General features: G+C 44.4%; 1 protein-coding gene across 1 annotated transcript; it reads left to right on the top strand.

Annotated features, from left to right (window-relative positions):
• The first annotated feature begins 556 nt into the window (after positions 1 to 556).
• On the top strand, positions 557 to 7871 carry LOC121923200 (blue-sensitive opsin-like). Its single transcript, XM_042453395.1, has 5 exons — positions 557 to 944; positions 1303 to 1471; positions 2562 to 2727; positions 6168 to 6407; positions 7743 to 7871. Exons 1-5 carry the CDS (start codon positions 557 to 559, stop codon positions 7869 to 7871), a joined length of 1092 nt encoding a protein of 363 aa, XP_042309329.1.
• Positions 7872 to 14734: the final 6863 nt, after the last annotated feature.

Genomic DNA, 14734 nt, shown 5'->3' with positions numbered 1-14734 from the left:
CCCTCCTTCCCCCTTGAGTCCTTAATCGGGCTCCACTGTCCGATTAGGTACCAGCAAAGCAGCTTGGTAAGCAGCTAAACCCGTCTTTCCTAGCCCCTTTGGCTGCAACTGTTGTGCAGTCCTTGAGGATAAGCTTGGCTTAGCTGAGGCTTTCCAGCCTTAAGGGTGATTAAGACAGGAATGCTTTGGAGGTGGCGGGAACAGCTCTCTTGTAACCATGCCAGAAGAACCCCCAGGACCCCAAAGGTATAAAAGGGGCATGCACGACCACTCTGTGACTCATTATTTGCTCGCCATGGTACCCCCGCCTGTCCCAGCACTTGTGACTCCATGCCATCTGGGTGACAAAGGGATGTGAAGAGAAGTCAGGTTCTCTTCCTGCCTCCTGAATCCTCATTTAGCTGCCTCACAGTTGTTCTGTGTCTAGCCATCCTTCCTCAAGCAGACCCCCTCGGTCTATCTCTCTCTTCTCCTTGTCCCATCTATCCAATCAACCTAACATACATCCTTCAGTTCTGTCCTCATCACTCCCTTCTCCCTCTCTCCGATCTTCACCATGCACAACTCTCGGCCACATTCCCGGGATGATCTCCCCGAAGATTTCTTTATCCCGATGCCCTTGGACGTTGCCAACATCACAACCCTCAGCCCTTTCCTGGTACCTCAGACTCACTTGGGTAGTCCAGCCCTCTTTATGGGCATGGCTGCCTTCATGTTCCTGTTGATTATCCTAGGGGTGCCCATCAATGTTCTCACCATCTTCTGCACCTTCAAGTACAAGAAGCTCCGTTCCCACCTGAACTACATCCTGGTCAACCTTGCTGTGTCAAATTTGTTGGTGGTCTGTATTGGATCTACCACTGCCTTCTACAGCTTCTCTCAGATGTACTTCTCCCTGGGGCCCACTGCCTGCAAGATAGAGGGTTTTGCTGCAACGCTGGGAGGTAAGCAAGAAAAAAAGTAGAATTCAATAGAACTTGAAAAAGTGATTTCTGGTTTGTTTGTTTGTTTTTTGGTTTTTTTGCAATTGTGGAGGCATGAATATGTGGGAATATCTGAGAATTGTTGGGTACCATGAGAAGGTATTGCAATGTGTCAGTATGATTAAGAAAACCGGACTTTGTGAATAAGTGGTGAAAGCATTGATAAGGGCCCAGAGAAAACATGACAGCAATATGTGGTCTATCTTCTGCATCTGTAGTGTAAAATTTGTATATGTAAACATTTGCACATATGTAAAATGTCTCTGACTGAGCAAGGCTCTTTGGATATTTCCGTCTTCTCCCACCTACTCTCAACTAGGTATGGTGAGCCTATGGTCCTTGGCAGTTGTGGCCTTTGAAAGATTCCTAGTCATCTGCAAACCTCTGGGAAACTTCAGCTTCAGGGGTACCCATGCCATCATCGGTTGTATTATGACTTGGATCTTTGGCTTGGTGGCTTCTTTACCACCCCTCTTTGGCTGGAGCAGGTATGTATTGAAGCGGACAGATATTTTGGGGAGAAAAATATTGAGATGAGATGATAGGTGAAGGGATACTTGGGAATCAACAATAGAATTGTTGTTTCTTGTTGTATGCCTTCAAGTCGTTTCCAATTTATGACGACCCTAAGGTAAATCTGTCATGAGGTTTTCTTGGCAAGTTTTTTCAGAGGAGGTTTGTCATTGCCTTCCCCTGAGGCTGAGAGAGTGTGACTTGTCCAAGAAGACACAAGTATAATTAACAGTTTATTTGGATTTGGCCATGCCAATTCCAAATTCTGTGCTTTTCCCCCTGCTCTCTCCCCATCAACTTCAGTTCTTCTTTGCCATACCTTGTATGTAGGATGAATAACACCCTCTGGCTTTAGTCGTTTTTTAAAAAAATATATTTTTATTCAGAACAAAACAAACAAACAAATAGAACCAAGCATTATCCACTCTTTTCTTGGCTTCTGTCTAGTATTGATTTCTAATGTCTTTTGTTTCCTTTGGTTTTCCTTAAAGAGTTCTTTCGTTTCTATCCATCTTTATTGTTTTCTCAAATCCTTTCTTACATCCCTATCAGCTTCCTATCATCACTTTCTTATCCTTCTTTATTAATTCTCTTCCCTCATCTTATCTTTTCCTTCCATCTTAGACCCCATCTATACTCTCTCCTCTTTATCCTTACACTCTACTTTTTCTTTCTATATTTTCCCCCTCTGTCCTTCATCCAGAACTACTTCTTACCTATTCGCTTCTATTCCTTCTTCTTAACCCTCATCTATTCTTTTCTAATATTTCTTTTATACTCTTTACCTTATTTTTCTGAATTATCTCCTCCTCTACTCTTTCTGACACTTTCACATAGCCTCTCCATTCTTTTTCCTTCTTGTTCTTTTCTCTCTTACTTTCTCTTACCATTTCTCATACCCTCACACTTTCCCTAGACCATCTTCTGCATGCTTTACCCATCTCCGTTTCCTTCATCTTTCCTTGTCCTCTCTTTCCCTTTCCTCTTTTTCTAAGTGTTTTTTTCTCTCTCCTTGTTCACTGCTCTTCCTCTCTTTTTCTCCCTACTTTTATTTTGCCTCCTTAGGTATATTCCTGAGGGTCTCCAGTGTTCTTGTGGCCCTGACTGGTATACAACAAACAACAAGTGGAACAATGAGTCATATGTGCTGTTCCTCTTCTCTTTCTGCTTTGGAGTGCCACTGTCTGTTATTGTCTTCTCATACGGCCGCCTTCTTCTCACCCTGAGGGCTGTGAGTACTAACTCTCCTCCCTTCTGTTTTCTTCCTCTGGTGATGAGGCATAGCACTCTTAAGAAAGAGTGCCAGACAGCACAGCTATGCACAGGGTGAAAATGCACAGATGTGAATGTATATACATGTCATTTATTGTCAAGATCCATCTAATCTGGTTCTGTTTATCCTAGCAAGGATTAGCTCTTCCTAGTCCTGCTCCTGGATACTTTTATAAACAGCAGAAGCCAGGATTTAACATAGGACTTTCGGAATAAAAAGCATGTGTTTAATCCATGAGTTATTGTCTCTTCCCCCAGATAGGAAGGCTATCAGGGGATTTGAGGTAAGCACCTGGAATGGTGTTTGAACCCATGCCGGTTGTTTTTTTAGGTAATACCTTGATCACCATATAACACAGTCTCTAATCAATGCAGAATTCTTTGGGTGCTTTCTGGCTAAGGACCAAATTAGATGTGAAATTAAATGTATAAATGCATTCATTTTTTAAAAACTCCTCATCCCAGTAAGTATTAGGATCACAGCATATAAAAAGTGCATTTCATCTCTTCTCCGTTCCCACAGTCCCCATGGAAAATCGCCCAGGTGCTACTATCGATGTGATGGGCAAGCACCCACGGTCACCAACATAAATTACCTTCTTGGGACTAATAACAGTTTCCACAAGGGAGAGTTTCTTTGGGACCATAGGAGGCAGTTACATACCCCTCACCTTTGGGACCATAGGAGGCAGTTACATACCCCTCCAGCTATTGTGGAGAATGGGAAGAACTAGATATAGAGCATATTTAATGTCCTATTTCCTTTAGCCCTAAGGAAATCCCATAGTGATAGTTGTAGATTATTCCATTCTGTGCAGATGACAAGAGAATGCAAAGCAGCAATACTTTGCAAGCACAGACATCAACAGAAATGGCCACAGTGACATATATGCCTATAGATTGAGACTATTTGTGCATATTTTCATGCATGTTATAGCCACATGAGTACCTAGCAGTATGTGAAAAATTGTGCCATCAGTTGGCCCCTTGTCACTGCCACCATTCCTAGGCCTAATTCCCACTTACCATTAGATCCAATTCCTGAACCACTTCCTGAAAGTGAATCAAAAATGAACCGGTTTCAGGAATCAGTTCAGGACAGCCGCAAGGGGAGGCCAGTAAGGAGGATGCATGGGAGGTCGGTAGGGAGGCTGCAGGGACCAGAAGGCAAGGGACCAGGGACAGAAATGCTGGGGATGGAGCAGGCAAAAGAGGTCAATGATGGGAGAACATTGGGGACAGAGGGAGGCATGGCCGGGGCAGAGAGGCTGGAGAAAAGCCACTGCCAGTGGGAACCAGGGCAGATTCGATTCAGCTCAAAAAACACCCCATTTTACCAGCATCTTTTTGACACAGGTTAAATGGGTAAAACGCAGGTTTAAATGCATAAAAACCATCCCCCCCTTTCCAAATCGCTTTAGTGATTTGAATTAAGTGGGAACCATAGTGGTTTGAACTGAATCATTTGGAATCACAATCCAGTTTAAACCATAGTGGGAATTATGCCTTAGTTCATTGGGTTGTTTCCCCCTCTGCTGGCTATTGCAGAAAGTGCAGTGAAGAAAATTTGAAGGAACCTGGGATTCATTCACACTGCTGAAATAATCCGGTTTTGACACCACTTTAACTGCTATGCCTCCTTGGCATTCAGGGAATTGTAGTTTGTCATGGCTCTGGTCTCACAACAAGCTACAATTCCCAACATTCCATTGCATGGAGCCATGACAGTTAACATGCTGTCAAATTGGATTATTTCTGCAGTGTGAATGCATTTTGGGAGGTGATGGAAAAGGGGGAATTACTACTCATTGTTGGCATATCCATACAAATGGAAGATGGTAAAGTAGCATTTCCTAGCACTTGCAAATGTGAGACAGAACAAGAAAATAATGAGATTTGAATTACAGGGAAGCAAACACATAGGGTAAATGTTATGGAAATCCCAAGCATACCCAAAGTTGGGCAAATCTAGTCTGTTTTCAAAAAATGGTTGGATGCCATTTGTTGGTGATGCTCTAGGTGGAAGTAACCTAGCCTGGACCAGGTGACCACAAGGTTTCTGTCCATTCTATAATTCCTAGCAAGGATGTTGGATTCAGAAATCTGTGTCACAACTGGTGGCATCACTAGGTCTGGTGTCACCCCAATGTGGGAACACATGTCACACCTAGGCAGCCACCTAGGGGAGACAACATTGGGGGAGAGCAAAAGAGGAGGGAGGGGAGGGGATGGCAGAAGGAGAAGTGGTGACAGGCAGGGAGGGGTATTGGCCATTTGCTCTCCCCCTCCTAACCACCTCCCTGCCCTCCCCATCCTGGCCAAAGTGCCTGGCACATACCCCAACCACCGCCCTTTGCCAGCCAGGGCGCCTCTGCCATCCACCTACTGCAGCCGCTGCTGGGAGTTGGGTGCTGCTGTTGTCTGGCAGGCCCTTCCAGGTCTGGCAAGGTTGCTAACCAGGTGAGAAAGGAAGGAGAAGGAGTCTGTCTACCTCTACTGCCACCACAATCACCTCCCCTTCGCACCTGGACAGCAGACCCACCAGACCTTTCTCAGATGTCTGGCACATTGCAGCTTGCCTTGCCCTCCTGCTGCTTCATTCTGGGGCAGGGAATGCCAAGCAGTGGCAGGGAAGGGAGGACAAAGCAGTCTGCTCTAGATGCTGGTGAAGGTAGGGTCCTGCTGCCACCTGGCAGCCCCTTATGGGTCTGCCAAGGCTGCTGGCCGGATGGGAAAGGAAGGAGGAAGGAATGGAGGGTGTCAGTCCACTGCAGCCACTGTTGGGGGTGAGATGCAGTGGTGTCCACAGATCCCCCCCCTTCCCCTGCCATCATTGCTTCCCTTTCCCAGCTTGGCTAGCAGCCCTGCCATAACAGGAAGGGACTGATAAGTGGGAAGGGACTGCCAGGAGCCTACCCCCACTAGCAGTTGCAGCTGATGGATGGTAGAGGAGCCCTGGCTGGCAGAGGGGGCAGCTGGAGAGATCTTGTGATGGATAGTGAGCAACACACACACACACACACACACACACACATCAGGTGTTCACCTTCTCTGAGGTATTATTCAGTGTGTTTTCAGGCTCTTGCACCCCCCTAGTGACTTCCCTGTTCACAATTACTAGGCTGCATCATAAGTGTGGGAGGTCATGGCAAAAAGATGCTGATGGAGACAGCATTTTATTACAGTAGATTATCTCACAGCAGAAAATGAGCTTCTGAACCTTTGTCTCTCATTTATGCAGTCCATCAACCTGTAGCAAGCCCCCACCCGCTCTCTTCTGTTTTCTTCTTCCACAAAATTTTAAGTAGGTTACACATCTGAACAGTAGCCCCTGTGCTGTGTTCACTCAGCCACTTCATTCACTCGCATTTATGGTTAATCCTCTCCCCACCCCATCAGGTTGCAAAGCAGCAAGAGCAGTCAGCTACGACACAAAAGGCTGAGAGAGAGGTGACCAAGATGGTAGTGGTGATGGTGATGGGCTTCCTGGTTTGCTGGCTGCCATACGCCTCCTTTGCACTGTGGGTGGTAACACACCGTGGGGAACCTTTTGACGTTCGCTTGGCCACAATTCCTTCTGTCTTCTCCAAGGCGTCCTCTGTTTACAACCCGGTCATCTACGTCTTCATGAACAAGCAGGTCAGTAGAGATGGGATCTGCTAAGGGCGGGGGGGGGGGGTACAGTGGCATCACTAGGGTTGGCACCACCCAGTGCGGTAACATGGTGTTAACCTCCCATCCCATTGACCTCCTCCCATACTACACCATATAGAATTCTTAGTAATGTTTTTTGTTATTCATAAATCATAATTTCCATATATTGCTGAATGTAATGGTAGTAGTTGTGACATAAAAGAACTATCAAAATTAAAATTATACCGTTAAATTACAGTGTCTCACACACACAGTCTAAATGAATTTTCATGTAGTTAAAGTGAACATTTAGTAAGATTTGTTTTTTAAAAAAAGTTTAAAATATTTTAAAATTTTTTTTTTAATTTAAAAAATCAGTTAAAAAAACGGGACCCTCTCCCACAGAGCCTTTTCCCACCATCTCTTCAGCTTTTTAAAAGGATGCCGGTGAATGCCACAGCCTGTTTCTGCCCAAAAGCAGATGGTTGGACACCTTTAGGGTGTCACCTAGGTGTGGCTTGCACTCCCTGGTGATGCCCCAGGGGGTGGGTGGGCAAAGAGAAAACACAAAGCCTTCATTCCATCCTACTTGTGTGCCCCAGTTGGTTCTTCTGGAGTCACTTAGGGCTTGGTGTTCACTTCTCTGCAACCTAAATGTGTCACCATCAGCCCCACCCTGATCAGGACTTCACCACAAAGGTGTAGAACCTCTTGGAAAATATGTCCACATTCTCCCTGACCTTATTGAGGCCTCTGGTATCAAGCACTCTAGCCACTGGTTCAGGGATTGGCAGGAGCCCATAGACTTCCACTTTGAGTAGCACTGCCTTGGGCTAGCCTAAGCCCCTCGTTCATTGTAGCTACATCTTGGAAACAGCTTTACTGGCCATCTGTATCAGCACTTTATTTAGGAGAGACTTCACTCATGGAGATAGGTAGGTGATACTCATGATGAATTTGGAAGCATCTTAGGAGCTCCTAGACAGTGAGAAGGCCAATAGTAGTCAGAATATTTCTCTGAAAATCCCCCCTCCCTGCCATGTATCTTCCCCTACAGTCGGGTAACCACAGAAGAATGTTACGAGTGTCTTGCACTGTACTTTTACAGAGTTAACTGAGACGTCTGGAAAATGCATCATGTGTTTTTGCAGTGTGCAGTGGCAAATTAGCTGATAAAGGTTTGCTGAAGTTTGCAAACCAGAGCTAGAATCCTGGTGCCTCCCACTGGGGATTTTATTGCCTCCCACTTGTACAAATGACTATTCTGAAAACTGGCATATCCCTCCCTAGTGTTATCTTGGGCTGTGGAGTCCCTACTAATTAACTCTCCTTCCCTTGCAGTTCCGTTCCTGCATGCTGAAGCTCGTCTTCTGCGGCAAAAGTCCTTTTGGTGATGAGGACGATGTATCAGGTTCCTCTCAAACCACCCAGGTCTCCTCGGTATCCTCCAGCCAAGTGTCTCCAGCATAACCATGAGCAATGTCCTCACCATCCGCTCTACCCCTTGGGAACTCTACTTCTGTATACAGCACCACCCCTTGCCCTGCACAGCAGGTTGCTCTCGGTGTGTGTATTATTCCTGCTGGTAGCCCATGTTAGATCTGCAGGGATTTGGCTACTGCACAGACCCATTCACATTACACATGTCACGATGCATTGCTCCACATGTTCTCTACACTTAACATTCTACTATGAACAGTTGTGCTCATGGACTACATCTTCCGGTCCCACTAAGGTGAGTGAAATCATAACACGCACACTGGGGGGAAAATTGGTGGCAATCAGGATGCACCTTTCTCCAGTACAGTCAAGTCCCTTCCCACATGAAAATGGGATCTGGCTGGTCCAGCCTTCCTTGTTTCTACCACTGCAGGCATTTCTGTAAAAGAAAGAAACAGCTTATGTTCATTGACACTGTGGGTGATATGAGCTGCTGGTTCGACACACTTAGTCTAACTGTGGGGAATATATTCATCTACTTCCACTCCATCAGAAAATGATCCCTCTTCAATGTCATCAGAATGGACACATCAGCACATGGGGGTCTTTTAAGGCTACAGCTTAGAGGAGAGAAGTATTTTATCCTCTTTCACAACGAAACCACAACCCACCTCTTTCTGTATTTCATTCCCTACAGCAGGGGGCAGCAAGAACACATACCATTGTCTGTAGAGAACAGATACCCTTCCCAAAGTAGAATGAGCAAGAAGCACAGGGGCTTACCCACCCAGATGAGCTTTATGTTCATGTTGTCCCTATATCTCTTGATTCTGAATTCTTTAGAATAGCAATTGCAATCCATGGCTCTCTAGAACTGCCTGGAACAAAGACAGGACAAATGCAGCTGTACGTCTTTCATTCCCTGTGTTCTTTGCACAAACTTCAAAGGGACCTCAGAATCACCATGTCAGATGGCACCCAAATTGTCATCCCTTGAGAGTCCTCTCTCTAGCCTTCCAGTAAAAGTGGATGGGAGAGGGAAGGAGAAAGATTCCAGAACCTCCTTTGGCAGCCCATTCCACTCCTTAGGGACCCCTTCACTGGGGATGGTCACATGATCTCAGGCGTAGATATTTGTGTGTGTGTGTGTGTGTGTGTGTGTGTGTGTGGGAAAAGTGATAGGTTGCCACAAAAGTAAGAACAAACAATACTTTGCATTTACAGTGTGTTTAACAGGTTCAAAGCACTTCCCTTGCATTGTTTCAATAATCCGTATCAGAGCCCTAGGAAACAGGTTGGTCTTATCTGTACAGTATATCCAAAGGGTAAGTGGCCTAGAGAAATACGGTGTTACCAAAGGATACTCGGTGAGTTGATGGATGAAGCAATACTTGAACTGGGGACTTCTTAGGTTACTCGCATGTTACAGTCATACAGAAAGCTTGTGGCTTCATGAAGGCTCCAATCGTTGGAACCTCTGAGGATGGTATGCTGCAGTTTTCCCTTTGCAACTTACATGTCACTCCTACCTGCCAATACCAGGGCGGGAGGTCAAAAGAAGTGGGAAAAATAGACACAAGGGGAGAAAATGCAACAGGGCTCACTGTGGAATGAGATAGGATGCAACCTGAAGAGCTTAAGGGGTCAAATCATACCCATATATCCTCCCAAAAGTTGTGAAGAGAGTTGCCATTGCAAAGGCATGGGTTCAGGTCCTTCTGCCTTCCTTTATTGTCTAAATACTCCTCACCTCCCTGCTGTGCCAGATAAGCTGGGCTGATAATAGGCCACTAACCCCATTTCAGCTGTGCAGTCCCTTTCAACATCCCCCAGCGGGCATTGCAGGGCAGCGGTTGTTGTATTTTGTAAATATAGAATAGTCCTTCTGACCTCACCCTATTTCTGTAATGCCCATCTTGTTAATAAAAATCCCTGCTCCCACACTCTCCCCTGATTACATGAATAAATGAGAAGGAGATGCAACTTTTGAATGCACCGTGGTGGTTGGTTATTTAGGGCTGTACTTGCAAAGAGGACGGGACCCCTCTTTCTCCCCATCTCTGTAGCAGGAGGGCTGGGATGTGTGGAGAAACAGCAACCCGTCCAGGAAGGGCCTTGAATTCAAACCACAAGGGGCCTGTACATGGACAAGTTGCTAATGCGATTTTGTCTATGAGAGGGGTTCCCGCCCCAGTCCATATTTTCCAGTTCCCTGGCTTGCCCTGTAGCCTTTTCTCAGCCTTGCTTGGACTCCTTGCCCCTCGAAGAATGAAGAGCGTGCGGCCGAGTTCTGCTAGTAGTGAACTTTTTCTAACTGTAAATAGTTCAGAACTAGCGGAATTCCTGACGAGCGCCCAGAAAGCTGGTGGGGGGCAAGGCCCAACTGTAAAGAAGAGAGAGCCCCAAAACAAAACCCATTTTACAGGCCAGGATCCCAACCCTATGATGCGAAAGGCCACCCCGCACTCACTAGTCATCAACTGCAGACCTTAACCCATTCAGATTCCACTTCAAATCTAAGGTTTCATCACCATGCAGATCCCATCAATATTCCTGATCAACTGCAATGTAGAAGCACACTTGTATTTGCACACATGAGCAGCCAGAGCCCTTATTTTTTACTGTCTCAACTTCCATCTGCACTCATGGACCATAAAGCTTAATAACCCTTTTCCTCTTCAGATTGATACTTAGCTTTCAACTCTAGGTTCAGCCCAGGTTTCCACAGTTCCCAAAACTTGCTCCATTGCTTTTCTCAGCTGTAATATGTCATCTCAGAGTAGGACCCCTTTAGGCAATATTCAGCTGTCAGGCAGAAAGAAAATATTAAGAGAGCAGCGCTTATATGCACCACACAGCCTTTTGGTCATTCTTCTTGGGGAAACATGCAAGTGTACAGACTAGCTTCCCTGTACTTCCCAAAATATTTGACAAGACTCAAGTTGGATCCTCATGGCAGTAGAAAAAGAAATAAAGCCGGCCCTCCCTATCGACAGATACTTTATCCATTGATTCAAGTATCCACAGCTTAAATATATACATATATATATTCCAAAAAGCAAAATCTGATTTTGCCATTTTATATCAGGTTCACTATTTTAATATCCATTGTATTTAATGGCACCTGAACATCCTCAAATTTGGGTATCCATGAAGGGTCCTGGAACCAAACCCCAGCAGATACCAAGGGCCCACTGTAATGCCCAAATATTAGAATGATTGAAATGATATTTGAAGATGGCAAAGAAGTATTTAAACCCTATTAAAGGTGCGGTGGAAGAAGCTGATCGACTTTTAGGATGTCTGGTTGAAAACTAATTGGGAAAGCAAAGTAATGAAGAATTTTAGACTTGAAGATGTTACTAGTGTGGATGTTACTAGCAAGGAAGATGTTACTAGTGTGGGGAAAGGGGTTATTTGAAATAAAGTGAATGTACATATTCTTCAAAAGAGAGAGAGAGAGAGATTTATATACTCTGCACACACTTTTTGTAACAGGCCTCACTCTTGTGCTCTGTAGCCTTCAGTAGCTCACAAAGGTTTAAGTCTCTGAATCTACTTGTATAATCGCTGTACATGTATAAGAAACATTCTATAAGTAGCAGAGCGATGCCTTGTGGTTGATAACAGTGTGTCATTTGGTTACTCTCTGAAACCAAAAACAGGCATGTATCAAAGGTGCCTTTTGGTGAGGGGTAAGTTCATCCCCATGTGTTTTAGACCAACTGTGATTATGCCTTAGAAGAACATGTACATCTGGAAATTATGAGGCATTAAAAGGGCGAAGCTATCATGGGGTTTTCTTGGCAAGATTTGTTTGGAGGGGTTTTTGCTTCTGCTTTCCTCTAAGGCTGAGTGTGTGACATCACCCAGTGGATTTCCATAGCCGAGTGGAGATTTGAACCCTGGTCTCCAGAATCATAGTTCTATGCTCAAGCCACTACACCGTGCTGTCTGTCTGTCTGGCATTAAAAGTCATCCTTGGAAATGATGCAAAATGCATTAGGTTGAGATTTAGGGTTTGGTTTTTCTAGTTTTGCTTTCCGTCTGTTAATTCACTCTTCAATATATTTAAGAGCAGGCCTTTCCATTTTCCTCCAAATCTTCCCTGCCCCTTTAACCCTCCTCTCACAAACTGGCATTCTTGAACACTCAAGAACACTCAAGGCATTCTTGAACACTCATGTACATGAATCCATTGTACAAGTAAGTAACACATTTGTTGCTCTGAGATGCCCAACAAACAGGGCAACCATGTTGCATATTAGCAAGGAACCAAGTTCCGTCCACCCCATTATGCACCGATACCCAAATGGCAGAAATATCTCCAGTGCATTGCACATAACCTTGTGTCCCACTTGTATCTTTGAAAGCCCCCTTCTGCCCAAATACAACAAACAAACACACAAATGCCAATGGCCCTTCACTGTGGCTGGCCTGACACCCAGTTAGCTACCCCTGGTACCTGTGGGGGTCTGGTCCCTTCGGTGTGCCCCCCGGTGCAGTCTTCTTTGCTGTGTGGCTCTTTCCACCTCAGTCTCCCAGAGCTCTGGCCCTTTTTCCGTGGCTGGGAGATTAAAGTTTCCAGTTTCCCTTAATCGGACTCCTCCGGAGTGACCCAAAAATCCCCTGGATTAGAGGGGGCCAGGGGAGTGGGTGTCACCTCCCATCAGATGAGCAGCTTGAAGCTCATTGCAGTTTAATGGCGGTGGGGAGGGAATTAGGGCAGCCATAGTGGGGGTCAGGACATGCCAAGATGTTTGGATACGTGAAGATGCATAGGACACACACCTTGGAAAACATATTCTGTGCAGTCCTCATTAGGATGAACAGAGATGGTCTTCTTGCATAGATCCCCTTCATTTAAATCGAGCTTTTACAAAAGAATTTCCCAGTGGATTGTGCCCAAAAATTGCTATTGGTGTCTCCCACTCTTTGTTGTTAATCACTCTTGAATCAATTTCAGCTCATGGTGACTGTGGACGAGACATCTCCAAGAATCCCTATCTTCCACTACTTTTCCTAGTTCTTACAGACTCATGCCCATGACTTCCTCAATGGAGTCCAACCATCCAGCATGTGGTTTTCCTCCCTTTCTCCTTCCCTCCACCTTTCCTGGCATTATTGTCTTTTCTAGTGAGTTGTGCCTTCTTATGACATGTCCCAAGTATGACAGCCTCAGTTTAACCATCTTGGCTTACAGAGTGATCTCAGGTATGATCTGTTCTAGGATGCATTTATTGGGGTTTTTGTGGCTGTACACGGTGTCCCACTCTACGCCTTTGATAATGTGCAAAAATCACCAGTGGAAGTGATTGTGGCGTATCATGGAGATACATCTATATGTATTGGAAGTTACATGTTTTAGGCATATGTGGGGTCTTCTGTTTAGCACTTCATTAAACAGTGGGCTTTAGGTATCTACTGGGGTTTGGTTCCAGGAGCCTCCATGAATACTAAAACCCATGGATGCTCAAGTCCCATTGAATACAATGACATAGTAAAATGGTGTCCCTTATATAAAATGGCAAAATCAAGGTTTTCTTTTTGGAATTTATCTTTTTTTAAAATATTTTCAAGCCGTAGATGCTTGAATCTGTGGAAAGAAAATCTGTGGATATGGAGGGCTGACTGTATATTGACTATGAATGAAAATTAATAAGAAATTGGTTATGGTATACCAAATGGCTGTTACAGTACTGAATTTTTGCGGCAATTGCAACAACAAAGTTCTGTGTCTCTGTCCATTCTGGGCACTCCATTGCAGGCTCACCAACCCTTCAAAGCTGCCCACTCTTTCCATACAGTAAATAAATAATATTTTGGTCTCTATGTTAACAATTTTTTTAATATGTGTCTTCAAGTAAATTCCAACTTTGTGTCACCCTCCCATAGAGAGGGTCTTCTTGGCAAGATTTATTCAGAGGAGGTTTGCCACTGTCTTCCTCTAACGCTGAGGGGTTATAGCTGGCCCAAGGTTGGTTATTCAGATGTTGTTTGTTAGTGCGACTATACAAATAATCTCATTCATGCATCCCAGTTTTGTTGTTCACACTATTTTTATATCAAAACTGCACCTCTGCACATCTTTGCAAGTTCTGTTGTTCACACATGTTGGCACTGCGAATAAAGATTTTATTTATTTTAGTTTATTTTTATCCCACCTATCACCCATAGTGGGACCCAAGGCGGCTAACCTATATAAAACAGAACAATTAAAATTATACAATTAAAATAATAAAAATATAAAAATTACAATTATAAAATGTAAAACATACACAGTTAAAATTAATAATCTAAGACCAACCCTCTCACCCCCCAATAAAACCAAGACTGCCAGATCTTTAAAAGCCTGTTTAAATAAGGATGGAGCAGATGATGTGAATGTATTCAAAACACATTCAAGGCATGCAGAGTTGTATCTTGGGTCTATTCACATCGGTTATTCATACAGCTAACAATGTGAGTCTTTTAGGAAAACTTAGGAAAAACCCCTAAGATCAATTATCCCAGGATAAGTGGGGGTTTTGCAGCTGCCCCCCAAACTTACTTGGGTGCATTCAAGATACACATGAACAACAAAGATTCAACTCATATTCTGTTGGGATTATTTTCAGGTTTCTCCGAGTCTTAGTCCAACACTGGAACCACAACACCACACTGGTTCCACTGACAAAAACTGTCCCTATAACATAGTGATCAACAATAGCTTGGAAGGTTTCTGACAGCACTCCATTGCCTCATGGCTGATCAGTCACTATGTGAAAAGGATGTGGGAAAACTGCAAGAGGAGTGAATGAATACAACTGTCTTCTCCCACCTAGTAGTCATAAATTAAAATCAGTTCCATGGAGGGAAACAGAAACAAATCAGACTAACACATAAAAGCAGTG

Source organism: Sceloporus undulatus, chromosome 2 (genome assembly GCF_019175285.1).
Source record: "Sceloporus undulatus isolate JIND9_A2432 ecotype Alabama chromosome 2, SceUnd_v1.1, whole genome shotgun sequence".
Taxonomy (NCBI): Eukaryota; Metazoa; Chordata; class Lepidosauria; order Squamata; family Phrynosomatidae; genus Sceloporus; species Sceloporus undulatus.
This window is presented reverse-complemented; position numbering and strand designations above follow the sequence as displayed.

Coding starts and splice junctions, on each gene's coding strand:
- LOC121923200 (XM_042453395.1), top strand. CDS start 557: ATGCACAACTCTCGGCCACATTCCCGGGATGATCTCCCCGAAGATTTC. Junction 945..1,302: donor TTTTGCTGCAACGCTGGGAG/GTAAGCAAGAAA, acceptor ACTCTCAACTAG/GTATGGTGAGCCTATGGTCC. Junction 1,472..2,561: donor CCCCTCTTTGGCTGGAGCAG/GTATGTATTGAA, acceptor TTGCCTCCTTAG/GTATATTCCTGAGGGTCTCC.